General features: G+C 40.2%; 1 protein-coding gene across 5 annotated transcripts; it reads right to left on the bottom strand.

Moving 5' to 3' along the window:
* Nucleotides 1–8,580: 8,580 nt before the first annotated feature.
* On the bottom strand, nucleotides 8,581–14,085 carry LPR1 (Cupredoxin superfamily protein). 5 transcript variants are annotated; one of them, XM_086493161.1, is made up of 5 exons: nucleotides 13,932–14,085; nucleotides 12,883–13,631; nucleotides 11,321–11,884; nucleotides 10,012–10,893; nucleotides 8,581–9,157 (listed from the first exon to the last, which is right to left on the bottom strand). In XM_086493161.1, the coding sequence occupies exons 2-5, from the start codon at nucleotides 13,192–13,194 to the stop codon at nucleotides 9,104–9,106; spliced, it is 1,812 nt and encodes a 603-aa protein (XP_086349287.1). In that variant the 5' UTR covers nucleotides 13,195–13,631; nucleotides 13,932–14,085; the 3' UTR covers nucleotides 8,581–9,103. The 5 variants fall into 5 exon arrangements, with proteins under 5 accessions (XP_086349287.1, XP_086349288.1, XP_086349289.1 ...); XM_086493162.1 differs by lacking the exon at nucleotides 13,932–14,085 and adding an exon at nucleotides 13,792–13,925; XM_086493163.1 differs by lacking the exon at nucleotides 13,932–14,085 and having other exon boundaries at nucleotides 12,883–13,167; nucleotides 13,451–13,785.
* Nucleotides 14,086–19,112: the final 5,027 nt, after the last annotated feature.

Here is a 19,112-nt window from a genome sequence, read left to right as displayed (position 1 = left end):
AGCCTCATGCTAACATCTTGACATTGCTTTGTGCAGTTGTATAAAGAGGTTGTTGCTTGCCTATGGCAAGCTATGTGGAAGGTATGAACTATACAAGGCCCCAATCAAAGATGTACCTGTCCCAAATCAAACCGATGGGAATTCTTGCGGCTGGAGATGTCTTCTCCATGCAGAATATGTCCTGCAAAGCTACTTTGCATTAAAACCTTTCATGACTAAAGTACCCATTTCGCAATGCATTCAGTTAGTTTTGGTTTAGTCTATAAAAGAATTCTCACCATGTGGTCTTTCAATTTTGCAGAGTGCTTTAAAAAACTACACATATGATTATTTGCAAAGATACCGGGTAAGTTTAATACAACACCTGCTTACTATGTCTAGCCCTAGAGAGCTTGAAGATAGCGGCTTGGATGAGCGCACTATTGATCTTACAAAACATGACGTGCCACCACGACAAACCCCTACATCCGATACAGTGGAATCACATCGGGCCGAGGGTGTCATATCAGCAGAAGATGAAAGAGCCGAGGATGAGGAAAGGACAAATGAGCATATGGAAGCTGCTAAGGTTCAACCAGAGGAGACAATGAAAGAGCCAAGTCAGCCAGTGGAAGAGCCAAAAGAGCCTATGGCTGAAACCCAAGATGAGGAAAGCAGGCCTATAGATGAGCAAAAGGATATGGGTGAGGAAAGCAGGCCTAGGGATGAGCAAAATGATATGGATCAGGCAAGGATGTATGAGGCAAGCCGATCAACCTTGAATCAGGTAGAAAGGGCCATGGGGGAGACCCCTGATGAAGATTTGAATGATGACTATGAAGATAAAGCGGAGGAGAGCAACAACGACATGAACACTACAGAGACCCAGTATGGACCCTTGCTACCTAACTACTTATATGTACTTGTCAACTTTTACAGAGGTTGATTATCTTGGACGTCAATGGATTGCTGCTGATGCGGGTGCCTCTCGGTGACAGAGGACCCTTTGAGGATTTGCAAACGTTTCGGATGGGAACTTGTCGAGTCGTGGTTCGGAATTTATTGAGTTTCTTCTTCCGCGCTTCAGAGTTGCCATATGGTCTTCAATGCAAAGGCAAAACTTATCGCCACTAGTTGCAATAGTTTGCAGTGTATGCCAAGCTCACACGTCAGATTTTGCCTTTTTGTATGATCAAAGAAAATGCGTTACCGTTGAGGGCCACTACCATCCTAAAAAACCAGGATTACCTCTTTTGTACAAACCGTTTAGCCAAATCGGTGTACCCTTTGATGCAACTAATACACTACTAATTGATGATACTCCTGAAAAGGGAGAACTAAATCCGTCGGGAACAACTATCTCACCACCTTCTTTCGAGGGGCATTCCTTCGATTTTTACCTTGAAGACATTCTGATTCCATACTTACAGAAATTGTATCTCAGTCCATTGTTCACGGACGAGTTTGTACTTTCTAATGAATTAAGATGATTCTTCTATCTGTCTTTGTCTTGTCTAACATATATATATATATATATATATATATATATATATATATATATATATATATATATATATATATATATATATATATATATATATAGAGAGAGAGAGAGAGAGAGAGAGAGAGAGAGACAGAGAGAGAGATTTGACGTGGTAAAGAAATGTATTTCAAGCACACTTTTTCACAGGGCACAATTGAAAAATGAGATCAATAAACTTCATGTCTTGAAATTCATTTGTAGACACTTGGGTTTACAAGAATATCTGTTACATTGACACTACTTCAATCCGACCATCCAACTCTTTGCACAAAATATCTTTTTCCCTTCGCCGCATCACCTTACGGCCAGCTAAGAAAAAGGAAAAATCTGATAGTTCCTTGTCCATTGACTCTTCAATGATGTCATTTCGCAAATGCTGAAGACTGCATAGCTCCCTTATTGTAACCACCAATAGTAGGCCATGCTCTTTATCAATCACTTCCACATCCACAGTAGGATTATCTTCCAAACCTGCAGAAACCTGGTCCATAGGAATGTACTTACCGTTTAGCATTTTTGATCGCATATACCAAAATGAGAGTAACAGTGATTGGCTTGCAATCATGTACTTGACAACTAGAGTATCAAGCGCGACCTCGCACCGTAAACCAATCTCTTCCTTTGCATACCATCCTTTGTCAAGAAGTTTGTCACAGGATGACTGCTGAAATGACTTGCACATGAACATAGTTTTTGTAACTCTGATGTTGTAGCTATGAAACAGCTCTATGAAGAGTGCAACAGGACAAAAGTTTGCAATTCTAACCAGTTTGGTAGGAATAGAGCTACGTAGAGACCTTTGTATATCCTTGTAGAGCTTACTTCGCATCGCCTCCACCATTGTTTCCTCGGGAACTGGCCAGTCCACAGTGTTCCAATCGGTTGGTAGAGGCAGTTTCACCAACATGCCATTCTTATTCCCTGAGCTGAGTTGGTAAAAGTGGTCATAAAAAAAGATTCCCTCATCAGCCAATCTTTTGCTGCTCCTCTCTGAGTACTGTAGAGAACCAATATGGGCATGTACAACATGGAAGAGGCCTATTATGCACTCCACAGGCTCCCATTGCTCATAAGAAGAGGGATAAACATCTGCAATATATATAAGAAGAGTTAAACTAAGAGTATCAATAAGTACAAATGACAAATCTAATGTAATTGAGTTGTGAAGAGTAGAGACATTACTCATAACAAGCGGGAGAAACATTGCAAAATATATAAGAAAAGTTATAATGAGAGTATCAGTAAGTTCACATGTCAAGAGTACTTACAATTGCAACGTGGTTGATGTATATCTGATACATTTCCACCGTTTGCTATCACCTCTGGATGGGTAAACACATGCTGAACAAGAACTTCCTTTACAGATCTTTTGCCGATCTCAACTTTGAAATCCAACACCCTGGCCTTCCATGCTGAGCGGTAAACGTTGATACCACTAGACCTCTTGGGTCTTCTTGGTTGCATGAGGACCCATGAACCTTTGTTTATCCTTTGTCCAACCCATTGGTTGTCTGCACTTATTGAAGCTGGTATTGTAATTGAGGATATGCTACTACTTGGCCTTCTAGGCAAAGTGCCGTTGTTGGTTGTTGGTGTGAGAGACAGTAAACACCTTGAGGCTCTTGGGCGAGAAGACGTGGATGCCATAACTCTCAGAGAAAAGCTTTAGTGGAGGGAGATTCACTTTGAAAGCATTCTAATGGAGGGAAAGTGTTTTAAAATTCCAATATCTTGTGCGGGCTTAATGGTCACCCTCCAGTACGTTAATGACCATAAGAGAATATCAAAAGTGGGACCACACGCAAGCACCTAAAAGCTCGGTAAAAGGAAGGAAATTACTATGCTACAATCTTAGTTTCGTGAAAGTTTTATGCTATTTTCCTATTTTTTGAGTCTTTCCAGGTACTTTCCTACGTAACGTAGCCTTCATGCTCATTGGACGCGCTCTATTTTTCTCTCTCTTCATATGGCCCTCCAAATGACCTCCGAAATTTCCTAATGCAAAGGTTACTTGCTTTGTTTTGTGGGTGTTTTGCACCCCGTTTTCTACTTGATTTTTTCTTGTTTTTGATGTTTTTTTAATGTTTGATTTTTTTGATTGAAGTGTGTGATAGCTCGAAACGAGCGTATCACTTAAAGGGTCGTTGTGTGCTTTACAGCACAATTTTCGGGCTTCTGACGTTCCGTTGGTCCTCAAAAAATCAATTTTTAGCTACGTGTGAAGCTAAAATTCGTTTTTTTTAAAGGTGACTGAGGCCTAGGCCTGAGCGTGAGCTTGGGCTTGGGTCTGGGCTTGGATCTGGGAGATATTCCCGATCCCGGTCCTACCTTTAAAATTTTTTATTTTTTTTAATAATATTTTTTTATTTTATATATATATTTATTTTATTTTTTTATTTTTTTATTTTTTTAAAAAGATAAGGCCGCCGCGACCTGCGCGAGAGCACACACACACTCTCTCTACCTACTTCTAACTAATACACCTACTATTACACACTAACACACTCTATTAACTCTCACTAATCTACTTCCTACTTACTGTACACAGAAAACTAACTACCTTAATACACAGAGAATAAACACAGAACCTTTGAAATCTCTATTAACAAAGAAAACTAACTACCTTAATACACAGAGAATAAACACAGAACCTTTGAAAACTCCATTAATAAAAAAAACACACAGTATAACACCAAATCCCTCTTCTCAACACACACACACTCCTTCCCTACCTTTCCTATAATTGAAATTGCACCACGGAGAAGCACAGAGTGCTACTCGAGCTTCATGTATGGCACTCCCCGGCAACGGCGCCAAAAATGTGCGCGTATGTCGCACATGTCAATGCAAGAAACTTGCCGATACACCGTGTGCGAGCCACAAATGGCTCCAAGCACACAACAAGCCTAAACTAGTAAGCTCAAAGAAGGCGATGGTGTGTCACTCACCGCTCTACGCTTGCTTCGTGGAGGATTCCTCGCTGCAAAGAAGAAGGAGACGCCGCGCTCAACCGCTTCACCGCCATTGTGCCTTCGTAATGCTCGATCGCCCACACACTCCCTCTCTCTCCCTCTCTCACTCTCTCTCTCTCTCTCTCTCTCTCTCTCTCACACACACACACACACACACACACACAAAGAGATGAAGAAGAAGAAGAAGGAGATGGAGCAAGAGCACTCTTCAATTGCACAAATGAGAGAATGAGTGAATTTTAGGTTTAGTTGACTTTTATATGAGCTCGCCCCATTCACACTTGGGCGCCCATGCTTAGCCAACTAATCCCTTGAATGTTCCAGTTAGAGTGAGCCTCTCATCGGCGATCACTCTTACCCTTTTCCTAATGGACCGACAAGCCCGGTACCTGGCTCTACCAAATAAATAATACAATGTCCGCCGTAAGTTACAACGTCCATCGTAGGTAATAGGATGTCCGTGAGCCGTGAGGGTTAACATACCATCACCTCATAATCAAATGCACCACATGCTCCTCCCTCCATGCTATCTTTTAGTGTTTGTTGAAGCTCAGTCAATTGCCCTTGAAGCACTGCTGCAACTGAAGATGTTCCCTTTATCTTCCACATGCTCCCTCCATGCTGTCTTTTAGTGTTTGTTGAAGCTCAAAGCACTGCTGCAACTGAAGATGTTCCCTTTATCTTCCACATGCTCTGACTTTTCTCTTGTAGTTGCACTTGAGCTGCATTTAGTGTGCTTTTCACACTCTCCAGTGTACTCTTTCTTGAAGCCAACATCTGCTCCACTTCCGCCACAATTTGGAGGTTAACAGAGCTACAATTCAAAAATGAGTGAGGACCCAAACTGCAGGAAATAGAAGTTATCCCCCTATGGTCAATGAGAGCCTTCACAATGGATTGTGTGGTCTGAGTCACATGTTGACCATTCTCATTGCAGCCAATCCAGTTCTTGAGCTTTTTGTCCATCCCGTCTGGGAGCTTCTTGTAGTGATCTAGGACCTGTTCACCAAAACATCCATGCAACCTTCCACACGTATATGGTAACAAAAAGAGGGGTGGAAAAAAAATTGAAATTTAAAACATATATTATAAAATTAAGTTATCTATCTCTCTTTCGGTAAACACTACTTATTTTTAAAGATAAAATATAAAAATAGAATTTTTTTAGAAGTCAGCATACTCTTTTTTTCCACTCTTCTAAGCTTGGCCAAACCTAGCTTAAGCCTTAAGCATTTCGTTAAACTCTCAAATAAAGAAGCCTTTTTATAGTCCATTTACTTCCTAATGATTAGCTTTTCACAAGTTTTTTTAGCTTTTAATATGAGTATTATAGGAGCTATAAATAGAGTTTCTTAGTGCCTAATGTAGGTATTCATAGGGATTCAAGTAGGAAGAAAACTCAGAGAAAAAAGAAAGAGAAGAGAAACTCAGTGTAATCCAAATCAAGGGGGAAGAAACTTACATTGTAAATGAAGGAAATAGAGTTTTACAAGCATATGTTTTTAAGGTTTCAACGAGCATAGTACTTGGTTAGAATGTATATTTTTTTTCCATTATTCTCTCAAGTTCACATAGCCAAAGGTAAGAATTGTATGTTAAACTATAACATCTTCATAGAATGGAAATTTTAATTTTTGCTTTGATTTTTTTCATAGCTCCTCAAAAGTTGGGATTTTTTGAATTGGAAGCATGTTTGAGGGAAGATCTTACTATTCAGTCAATGCTCTTGCAAGTCAGTATTACATTGGCACTTTACAAGACAATGTGTCGCATTTAATTTTAGAAGAGTGAGAAGTACATTTAGCATCACAAGTAACTTATATAAAATTGATCATGCAAATATAGATATTTGTAAAATCATTCATAGAAAATTTGTTTAGCGATTTAATAGTAATATCACACTATAGTATGATCTTTATAAAGAAATGAAGACCCCACTCTCGTAGGTGTGGAGATCTTTATAAAGAAATGAAGACCCCACTCTCGTAGGTGTGCACACTTTCTTTTTGGCCTCTAAAGGCCTTAGTACCCAAGGGGCCAAGGTCGTTCAAATTTGCTTGTTTAACAAGTGTCCCTATGGTGCTTAAAAGTCTTGTGCATGAATAGAAAGAGATCCTAGCCTTTTAAATGCTATTCTCCAAAAGTCCAAAGATGCATTCATGTTTTGGGATACTTGCCAAAGGCTTTTGGAGAACAAATGAATAAACAATATAAAGAGATCCTAGCCTTTTAAATGCTATTCTCCAAAAGTCCAAAGATGCATTCATGTTTTGGGATACTTGCCAAAGGCTTTTGGAGAACAAATGAATAAACAATATAAAGAGATCCTAGCCTTTTAAATGCTATTCTCCAAAAGTCCAAAGATGCATTCATGTTTTGGGATACTTGCCAAAGGCTTTTGGAGAACAAATGAATAAACAATATGTAGGAGTTTGATCTCATAATATGAAATATTGATAAAGGGTCCTTTTATTTAAGGATTTCAAAAAAAAATTGTTTTATTGTTTTTATCTACTTTTTTTAATCAAAAAACATTAAAGTTATGTTTTGTTTTGATTTTTTTTAGAAACTTATTGAAAAGAATAACAAAAAATTAGAGTTTTTTTTTTTTCAAACTCACAATTGTGAGTAGATGTGTTGTATTAAAACATCAAAAAATGTACAAGCTCATATCGAACCTTGAGGGGCCATTTGAGATATAAGAAGGCTTACATAACGGCGAGCCATTATCCACGCAACCTTACTCGTTGCAAGAGGTCATGCCGGCAATAATCAGTTCACTGCTTTTGTGGATAATGTCCTTGAAGCTAGCTCCATGATGTCATTCTCAAAAATTTGACATTTCTTGGCTTTCCACAAGTACTCAAAATAGCAAAATCTAACAGTTTGAGTATATATCAGCAACGCTTAGCTTTCAATTGCAAGTGACAGGCTGAGTTTTTACCTTTTAAAAATAGATATTTAACTCTCATGACCCCTCAATAGTCACTTTTTTGCCTTTTGAAAACCCCCACGAAGACCTCAGCTTGTTTAAACAAGGTGAAAGCTCACATTGTTATACTAAAGCAAAAAGTTGAGAAGAAATTATTGAGGCTCTTAGGTGAAGGGACAAGTAGGTGATGTAGGACTAAAGAGAAACATTTTAAAACGAAAAGTTGAGAAGGCTCGTTAGATCCTTAAATGAAGGGACCCATTTACAAACTTAACTAAGGAAATGAAAAACTTGTATGCCTTTCTCTCTACCACTCTATAGCATATTTGAACATGCTAACAAATGTGTGCAATGCTACTACGATGATAAGGCCAACCAAGCTTGACTTACTAGTAAGGTGGCCTACATGGTGGAGGCCCCTCTATGGCATGTTTGAACATGCTAACAGATGTGTGCAATGCTACTATGATGATAAGGCCAACCAAGCATGACTAGTAAGGTGGCCTATATGGAGGCCCGCATGAAATCACAAAGAGAGTGCTCTAAGACGTGATGAGTTTGAGACTTGCCAACCACTAAGCTAGTTGTACATCATTGAGCTATTGAATGGCATGGTATCGCCTTGGCTTATTGTTCTAACCAAAACGTCACTCATTTTATTTGATTATTTTCCTGTAAATACATTAAAGTAAGTTGATTATCTAATTAAATTAAATACACCTTATTTAATTACTTTCATGTAATACATCAAAGTAGAGAATCCCAACAATGTGAATGTTTGGGGACAAATTGTAGCATAGCAAGCTCTAGCAAAGGATATCATATCCACTTTACCTTATTGGTCCGACAAAAAACGTCAGTCATTTTATTGAATTATTTTCATGTAAATAATTGATGTATTTAATTATCTAAATACACTTAAGTAAAGAATCTCAACAAGGTGAATGTTTGGGGACAAGTAGTAGCTCTGATAGAGGATATCATATCCATTGGAAATAAGCATCCTTCTCTACTCATTGGATATCCTTGTAATCAGTGCTACATTTTGAAGAGGGAGATTGAAAAGATAAAGATTCAAAAATCCGGCCGCCTTCTTTTGCAAAGTAAGATATTTGAAGAAAGGTGGAATCATATTAAACTGCAAGAGGAAAAAGTAAAGTAAGATATGCAAGTGTGCTATCTTTCTGCTTTCAACTATTAGTTAAGCCAACGAAGATTAGACAGGCCTTGTGAGATTATCACATGTTTACTAGCGGAAAATGTGTTTGAAAATGATGTAAATCATGTGGTCTCTTACATTTTGAGTGCCTAGAGGCTTCTTTTGGCATTAGTTAATCACCTCATTGTGGACAAGCCTTTAATACAAGAGCTTAATTTTAGAGGAATGCTTGCACAAATTATTTGTGTCTAATGGATAAAAGAATATTGATATATGCATATGTATAATGGAAGGAAATCTGGCATGAAGCAGAAGAAACAGGGTTGTGAATTGGATTGTATATGCTGGAAGTGGAAATATGATGGAGCGCCAGAAAGGGGGTTGTCTATTCCATCACAATTAGTAAGCTCGTCACGACGATGATGAATAGCTATCGTGACTTTCATGTCCATAATGCCAATGCCTACACCTGATGCTGCAAGGACTCCGTTGAAACCGTGAACTCCCTATAGATCCTTTCAAGCCACTATCTTGTACGGCCTCATCATCGAATTGTCCTCATGATCCAGGATCTGCACAAGCAAGCAACAAGCTCAATCTCTCTACCACATACCAGCTAGTTCATCTTGCTTTTCCACTTATCCTCCTAGCATATAATTTGTCTGTAAATAGCAAGTTTTGGACTTCAAACCATGTTTTAACTACATATGCTTTTACACTCTTACACAATTACTTTACACTCTTACACAAGAATTTGCTATGTTTCCAAGATTGCCGGCTATTTCGATGTTGCTGTTCAGAGGAGACTCAAAAGGCATTTAGTTTGGTCTTATTCCCACTGTCAGTCACTCCTTCTGTAGATTGCCAAATGCCTTCATATCAGGTTCCCTTATGTCAGCTTTGGGAAGTGGTTACATATGTATGGTGTGAGTCGCACCATTCAAAGGGCACCTCCATTTTCTTTGCTCTGGTTCAATATTGGACTCCATGGTCTGATTGGAGTTCTAGGAATGATCTTATGTTCCTAATCTCCAAGAGATCCATTTCAGTTCTTTACAGAATCTTTCACCAGACATTACATTTCTCAATTTCCAGTGGGAACATCTGTCAGCAGACTATAGCCATCACAACCCTCTTCTAGGGTTTGAAATTTGGTCTCATCTTTGTCCATTATCTTCTCTATGGGTTACTCATCACCTTGCGGTTTCCACCAGTGACATACATATTTATGTGTAATTTATCTATTTATGTATTTTTAGTACCGAAGAATGCACCTGTGTGTGTGTAAAACAGTGAGAGGTTAGCTAAAGTCCGCATGTAGGAGGGCCAGCACATCATGACATATAATTTAACCAGGTGCAGCTCAGTGCTGGGATAAGATTCATGATGATACCAAAAATAAATTAAAAGAGGGAAAGGCACTTACATGACAATGGTAAGCATAGCCAGGGTCAGCAGAAGGATCAAATGGAAAGGGCTGTGAATCGATGAGGGAGAAGCGAACCAGTATGGTCGTGACGTAGAAAGGCTTCATCTTGTAAACATTCTTCCAGCCTGCCTCATTTGATGGGGGAGGCGCAGGGGTGCCATCTGCATAGCTTTCTATGTGGCAAGCTTCGATGCCTCTATGCTGAACAGCGCAAGCAGCAAGTTGATCTGTATTGTTAAGCCTTTGCTCGTGGAGCACTTGGAATGCAGCGACATGAATGTGAAGGGGGTGGTTGTCTGGAGTGAGGTTGACAATGTGCCAAAGCTCTGTTGTACCATGCTTGGGGAACTCTGTAACAGGGGCGCTAAAGTTGGCAAAGTTGATTAGGAGGTGGGTAGGCTCCCCGGAGGCGCTGTCAAACTCATATAGCACAATATTGCGACGAGCAACTGCATGCTTCTCAGACAATTTTAGTACTGGTTCCAATACATCCGGAATGCGTGCTTTGTCCTCAACATGCTTCTCTTTTACCAAAAACTTGACAACTTTACCACTCATTTCATCTGGCTCGTCCCCATCTGGGAAGGGATAGGCAGCATCATTAGTTAAGACTACAGAATTGTTTTTTACTTTGGAGAAATCAACGACGATGTCCACGATTTCTGAGGGAGCCACGAGAACCGACTTAAGGTGCACAGGTGCTTCCAGGTAGAAGCTGTCTGAACCTATTTGTGTGAAACCCGTGCCATCATCCAACGCAAATCTATAGAAGCGGGCATTACTGGCATTGATGATCCTAAACCGGTACTTCCTTCTCTGCACCTTCAAGTATGGCCACGCCTTGCCGTTCACTACAATCACATTCCCAAAATACTCGGGCTGCTTGCAAAACAGACACACGACCTTCAGAACAAAGGGACATACGAGATTGCAATCAAAACTCACACAGAGGTACAAACACATGAACTTAGCAACAACCCCTCAACGCATATGCCAGTCTTCCTTTGTAAGAGTGCCTTGAAAAAACTCTGATGTTGATGGAATCCTGCAATAAGGGCTAAATGCAGCTAGAGGCATAGATGCATTAATTGAGGACCATTACCTTCTTCAAAACATGGTGTCACACTAAGGCCATCTATCTTGATTCAACAATTTCAACATTCACAAGCAATCCCTTGTTAGTGGTGATGAACAAGACTCATGATGAAACATACTAACTGACTCTATCACATGTGATGGGCCATAAATGCGGCCTCCACTTTGCCAAGGAAAGAAGAAGACCATCGGTAATAGAGAGCAAACTTGCCTGCCACTCCGGATGTAAGTCAGGGTTGTTTCCAGTCGAGTTGATGTAGATGTAGCCGCTTTTGGTAAAGCTTCTATCCATCACAACAAGCTGCCTATCGAACTTCTTCCTGGGAAGCCTAAATTTGTCCTCCACCGAGGGATTGACGACTTTGTATGCCCCCACAAGCCCTGCCAGAAGGTTCAAGCGTGTGTAACCAAGGGCATGGTCGTGGTACCACATGTTGCCTGTTGTCCTCGCATTGTGATATACATACACTGCCTTCTTCCACTTGTCACCCTTCTCATGGAAGTTGCGTGTGTACCAAGATCGTGCGTTCCCATCACTCGGGGGCTCACTCACACTCCCATGGAGATGCACCACTGCGGGAACACCTTTCTTTGGACTAGCTTCTTCTAAGCTCTTATCAATGGCGAAGATATGCTTATCTGGCAGATGGTTCTCCCACTTAACATAGGTTGGAACTCCACTCATAGCAACGATGCTAGGCCCTGGCACAGTTGCGTTCTCTGCTGACTCACCATAGGCAAACACTGTAGAGGGGGGCAAATCCCTATGAAACTTCTGCAGTGTTGCAAATTGTGTGTTAGAAACCAAGCAGCTTTGTTTCTTTCAAACCATGCATCAAAGCAGATGGCTGTTGTAAAATGGTTGGGCATCAGCATCTTCAAGAATAGGTGATAATCCAATGTGATGAAAAAGACTGTTAACAAATAGAAGCCTTCAAATGACGGTAAACCTTGATAAAGCACAATCTCCTTCAGCCAATGGGGCTGTGGCTAAGTGGTGAAGTCCTGGTGGGGGTGTGTTCGGACGCGGGCTTGACTTCCAAAGGCACTCAAGGTCTTCCCCACTTTTTTGTGTTTTTTCCAAATTATAAAGAAAGCAACACAAAACAAAGATTAAAACCCTGTGTCTCGATATAAGCTTAGTTGGTGAAGCTCTCTTGTTGTATGATATAATCCTTTCTGTAGTATCAACAATCTGTTTCTCTAAGATTTTCCTCTCAATCAAAATGTGCATGCATACCTACCAATTTAGGCTTTGAATTGAGAGGTTTATTCCACTATGAGATTATCATTTATGCACAACCGCCAGCCATTTTTACTGTGTGTGCGATCCCTATGTCAAACATACTTTTTGGGATTAATCGACCAACTTGCTAAATAAAGAAGAGCACCTAGTCTCATCAGCACACAGAATATCAACTATGGTCCTCATGTGTCAAAGATGAAGGATACTACAAGCAATCTTATTTCACAGGGCCCATTATTATTTTTTAAGGAAGTAATCTACCCTCTGCCATTTGATACAAGAAATGAAGCAACCATACATGCACTCGCACACGTACACACATGTGCATGTGCATGTATGCCACACATGCACACATGTGGGAACACAGAGTTGTGCAAAATTGCATACATGCAATTTTTGGATCCACACACAAACACACACAACACTTACTGTGAGATTGCATCTGTGCTCTTCTTTGTGGGAATGCATGCGCACATTCACCTGCTTGTGAAATGGTGTGCATGGCTAGAGCCTACAGATGCAAATACCCAGAGTTTCTTGTACATGCCGATGGTGAGGTTGGCCGGTAAATAAGCGCCGTGAGGGGAAAGAGTGAAGCCCTTGAGGATGGGCATGGAAGGCAGCTTGTCTACGAACAGGCGTAGGCCCTTGGCATTCTCCTCCAAGCTCTCCTCGGTTTCGCCATCACCATGTATTCCTGCTTCTGTGCAAGATGACAAAAGAAAGCTAGTGATGAATAGCATTGAGACCCAGTTTTTCACCCCAAACTGCATTGAGCCCATCTCGTTGCATTGCCTCTTCCCTGTCATGTCCTGTTGAGAAGGTTTAAAGGGTGTCATTGTGAAGGCATTGCAAATGGGTGCACAGGTTATGAGGCTGTTAATGAGCTTGAAGGCACAAAATGGTTTCCTGTGTGGCAATGTCCGCAAGAAATGCAATGAAAAACACAGACGCGCGTATATATAGATAAAGATGAATGTGCAGGCAGAATCTCTCAAGCGCTAAGCAAGGGGAAATAACAAAATCTTTAAGACACAAAAGAGGACAAGAAATTGTGAGGGTTGTCCATTTGCAGGAGAAATTTGAAGGGCGGACCTGTCAAGGTAGAAGAAAATGGTGGTGGGACTCTCACTGGCGAGTAGAGAAGAGTAGAGTGGAGGATGGCCAGCAGACTCCGGAGCGTGGAGAGAGTATGCTGGGCTCGTGGGCCTTCTTCTTACGAACCTGGTTGACTCTGCTTGACTCCGAGGGAGTAGCTGGGGAAGGCAGACTACAACTGTTCCAGCACCACCCACAACCTCAAAATCACAAGCCCTTCACGATATGGCTATATTCTCTCTCTCTCTCTCTCTCTCTCTCTCTCACACACACACACACACACAAACACACACACACACACACACACAAAAACACAGATGCTCCTCAAATTAACCCACCTTAATTACGCCTAATCCCAAACAGCAAGAACCCTCCCCCTTTCTCTCTCTCTCTCTCTTCCGACGTTCAAAATTCTCCTCTTCTTCTTCTTCTTCTCCTCTCTCTCTCTCTCTCTCTTTCTACACACACCCACACATACCATCACATCACATTCTCTTGCTCGCAGTTCATACGCATGACATGATGCTCCGCCTTTCTCTTCCTGTTGAACATCACAAGGCATGTTGATCAGAATAATTGGACCATTTTTCAAGAAAAATCTGTTCCAGGGCATCTAGATATATGGCTTTGCTTTGTGGAGCAAGCAACTCAGTGGCCTCCACCTGTCAAAGCTGAAATTTTTGAAATTGTTCCAAGTCAATTCAAAACAAGGTGAAAAATTCACTATGGCCTACATTGCACTATTGAGAAGAATTTCATAACAAGAGGCTTTTTTTTTTTTTTTAAGAGAGACAAAAATAGAAAGTCACACCACTATTTTAAAACGTGGTATTAGAGTGTTAACAATGAACTATCCATTTAGATTATAATATATTTCAAAAGCATCTATAGTGTATATCATTAATGGAGAAAGGGATTTCGGTCCCTCCCTATGACACTTGGCGGTTTCTCCTCAATTAGGTCGTCATCATCATCATGAAATAGTATATCCTCACAACCTCAATCCCACGACACACAAGTCTAACTGTCTAGCACATCAACAGTTTTTGCAGTTTGGACGTTTTTTGGTTTCGTTGTGAAACTGAAAGAACAACACGTTGTCGTGCTGTGACACGTACAGAGTGGGAACGTATTTTACAAGAGTTATCTTGTAACTTTTTAGATACATAGTTATATTTTCTATACTGTACATATGCATATTTAAGTATAATAATAAGCCTTCTATCTCATCCTATTATTTTTCTCAAGGGTAACCTATTCTTACTTTACCATCAGAAAATACTATGGGAAAAGCATCAATAGCTCCGCCTCTTTAACTTAGGGCAAAAAGCATTGATTCTTTATTTCTACTATCTCATTATCATCTCACATCTTAGCTAGATCCTATATCTAAGGTAAACTCCAATATATATATATATATATATATATATTCTATGTATTTTTCTTATATTTTCTTTTAAATAGCTATTAAGAGGGAATCAAATCCTAGTGGGACACTAGGTGGCATGATTTCAAAGATACACTTATTTTAATACATTATTGCAAGCATGATTACAAAACTTTCTCAAGGAGCAATGTCATGCTTTCATATCGCACGAGGTGTCCTTTGGAATCAAATGAAAGTTTAAGCTAAGGGGACCACAGGAAGACTTTTGCTGCCAGAAATAGACCCTATTTTGATTGTTTTTTTACACAAGGTTCCAATCCAAATTGGAAAACGTTTTTAAAATGAAAATCGTAGCTAATGAGCTGAAGTTTCTACCCATATTTTTACTTTTTTATTTGGAGCCACGGTTGAGGAGATATGATCAACATACTAGACCCCAATCTGCCCACATCATACAGGGACAGCTCATTTTCAACTTTTCCGGTTTCTATTCACACTGGCTTCTCTCTTCTTGTGTAAACCCTTGGGGGTTCCCTTCACCTATAAAAGGGGACCTCTTCTTCCTTGAAAAGAAACTCAAGTATTCAAGCCAAGAATTCATAAGAGAGTGAGTAGTAATGCCAAATTGTACTTAGCCATTAAGATAAGCCTAAGCCTACACTTTCTCCTAAAGGAAGACTAGCCATTCTTGTACGCTATCCTTGGAAGATCAACTCTAATCAAAGAAGGTCTTGGACTTGGCGTATCAATCAACGTTGAATGCTCCCCTCTTCTTCTCTCTCCATCAATAATGGTGTCGAAGGGTTTGTCAAGTAAGATGTGTTCTACATTGATGTTTTCTTGATTTCTTGTTGTTTTCTTTTTCATCTCTAATCCAACATATATATATATATATTTAATCTCATCTCCTTAACCAAATCTATCTCTCTCACTCTTAGTAATTCATCCTCTCTACAAATTTTAGGTTCTCCTTGCTACAGGTACATCTCTCCCCGCAGTATCCTTATTGCCTACGGGCAAGAATAGGGTTTGGGAGGGAAACTCTCTTCTCTTCTCTTCCCGTCTCTTCTCTCATATCTACATTTTACACATACTAGAGTTATCCTAGATGAATAATCCACATGATGATAATTTCTATCGCTTTCACTCTGTACGATCTATTAGAATTAACGTATGGATTAGCCGTAAAATACACTTTCAACAACGTATAGTGTTTCTCTTTGGCCCAGAAAGGCTCAATGAAATACTTCTATCACCGGATAGCATTATACTACCTCTCATAGACTATAACTTTTATTTTGACGTAAGCGTAGTTATCTTGCTATGAACCAAGAGGATTTGTATACACAATTAATCCCAATCACTAGACAAAATATATATATTATGGTAAGCACAAAACTACAATTCCAAAGAACAATTCGTAGCCTATTTGGTCAGCCAAGATTGAATGCCATTAACTCATCTATTAACCCTTTCATATTACCCATGATACGATATGACCATAGCCTTGATGTTTTTATCTTTGTGTTGTTTTGACATTCTCTTTTGTGTTCTTTCTTTGTGTGTATGAGTGCAAGAGAGAAAGAGTGGGTCTTCTTTGATTGCACTTCTTTCCAAACCCTAGTCTTCATGGCATCTATGGTTTAACTCCTTCATATAGTTTTTGTTGAGTTCTCTCACAAACTCTCACAGCCATAAGCCCGGTGCTTTCCCGGCAAGACCGCAAATTTTTCGACAACGCGAATCAATGCAGCCACAATGCGTGTGGACGTAGTCTTGACTCTTCGGAGGTGAACGGTAGAGGTTGGCGACAGTACTAAGCGCCAAGAAAGCAACAATATTTTCTACACAAAACCTGGAGCGGAAGAGAATCAATCTTTCTTTTGTGAGCTCACTAAAAGACTGTACTAAGAAGAAGGATTTGTACCAAGGCAGGAAGGGATTTGTGAACTCACTTAAAGATTGCACTAAGAAGAAGGATTTGTACCAAGACAATAGGATACATACTGATATTCGTGATAGTGAGTTACTTGAAAAGAACACTTACTTAGGCAATACGTTAATCAGTATGTATGTATGCCTTACTAGAGTGGCTACACCCAAAGGCGAACTGAGGCACAGAGACAAGCTTCTACCAGATCAAAGAGATAGAAGAGCGAGAGGGTATCGTAGGACAAAACGCCTCGCGTGTATGCCAAGGAGGCAATGTAAACAATGTCGTAAGTGCAATTGCTATTGTCGAAACTACACAAGCCAAGATAGGACAAGGAGACGGGGTCAAAGCATGTGGTTGTGGGGCGGATAGTAGGAAGACTGCATGGGGTCGAATATGGCTATAGTCTCCGAGTTCTTGTAATGGGTCATCAGCTTATGCCAATGCGACCTCAGCTTCTTATTGCCATATTGCAGAGCAGAGCTGGCAGGGGAGGTTGGTGCATTTCTAAGAGTACAACATGTCCTCGACAAGCTTTCTATCCGCAGTGTTGTCGCGTGGAGTCCGTTGATTGCAGGATGGGCAGTATGTATATCAAGTGCAGTTCTCTTCGTAGATGGCAGTATGTATGTCAAGTGTGGTGCACTTCTCACAACACAACACAAAAGCAACAATCTATTTATCTATCTATACTATTTGTCATAAAAGCTCAAATTATTTTCTCATATTGAACTGATTGTTTAATGTGGATAAATGAATAAGAACAAGAGTTAGAATATAAACATGTGCTTTTAGATCTATCTCGGCGCGTGACCAAAAGGAGAGAAGACTACATCTCATTAAGGGTCCAAAAGGGAGATGGTCTACTAAAGAGAAATGAGTAGGTAATGGAGCTTAAAAGACCTTAGGGTTAGCTTCATTAAAGACCTCCAAAGGTTGGTGTTAAAAGTCCTTAGACCTAGGACCTTTAGGTACTTTAGACCTAGGCAAGCTAGGCATATGCTTGAGGTGCTTGTCGTGCTTATTGACCAAGGTGCTTGTGGTGGGCAAGTCAAAGATGATCCCTATAAGGAGGGGGCAAGCCCTAAGATAGGGGAATGAGAGAGAACACACACACACACACACTCAAGGCAAACCCAAGACTCAAGAGGCAATAAGGACACATGTCAAGCATCTACCCATGCTGCCCTATGTTGTGCCTAAAGCCTAGTGGATAGCCTTTAGGGAGGTCCAATGAGAATTTAGATGATGTAATTAATTATTTAAGCTCTCTCTCTATCAAAGAGGAAAATAAGGACACTTGTCCAAATGCTACCCCTATTGCTTGAAATGACCATAACTTGTGATTGGCTAAGGTTGGCAAGGGCCGATAGGGATCAAGCTAGAGTAAAGAAAGAGAGGGGTCGACCGAGGCAAGGAAGAGACCTCCTTTTTTCACATTCTCTCTCACACACACACATTCTCTCATTGTGTTGAGCAAGAACTCTATCTCCTTCTCCAAGCTTGAGAAGTAGAAAGCCTACACCAACACCTCTTGGCTATGGAATGCAAATCCAACCAAGAGTCAAGCTTCAATGGCATGCTCATCTTCTCTACCATCTATATTACTATGCTAAGCTAAGCTCCAAGAGTAATCTATGGTGAGGAAAGCACTTCCTTCTCGTATGCTACTTCTTCTTTGTCTTCCCTTCCCTCACTTCCTACTAGCTCTCCCCACCTTTGAAGGTGTTTGAGGTCTTGGGATTGAGACCAGGGACAAGTTATTGCTTTTGCAAGTTAGTTACGGGCATAATATTGGTGCATGAAGCTTACCATCTTCGTGGCATCAACAAGGTATCAAGGAACACAAAATATGTATTGTACTAAGTCTCTCTTCAAGGGAGAATATATAATACAAAAGCCTTTTGGAGGGGGGACCAGCTTCAAGTAAATATGTAGACTAAATCAAAAGGCAAAGCATACTAAGACGATAAGACATCTACATAGAAAAACAATCTTACTTACAACTTTTGAAATTTCTTATTTAGATTTTTATTCATGGATAAACATTGGTTCTAATTCAATTTTGCACATGCCAAGGTGCTACTAATGATGCCCCCACGTTTGTGAACTATCTTTTTACTAGGTTGCAACAAGCTATGGGCAACCCTGCCTCGTAAGCCAAAGTTAACCAGTAACTTCACAACCATGCCTTTTGGCTTGAGGATTCTCCGGCCACATTCAACCGCTTTATGGAGAAAATATTTAGGCCCTACTGCAATTTCACTAGAGTATTCTTTGATGGTATCATCATCTACTCCAATTCTCTCAAAGACCATAAGCAACATCTCCAGCGAATC

This window comes from Adiantum capillus-veneris, chromosome 21 (assembly GCF_014529385.1).
Source record: "Adiantum capillus-veneris isolate H3 chromosome 21, ASM1452938v2, whole genome shotgun sequence".
NCBI lineage: Eukaryota > Viridiplantae > Streptophyta > Polypodiopsida > Polypodiales > Pteridaceae > Adiantum > Adiantum capillus-veneris.
Note: the sequence above shows the minus strand (reverse complement) of the source record. Positions and strands in the feature narration are given on the sequence as shown.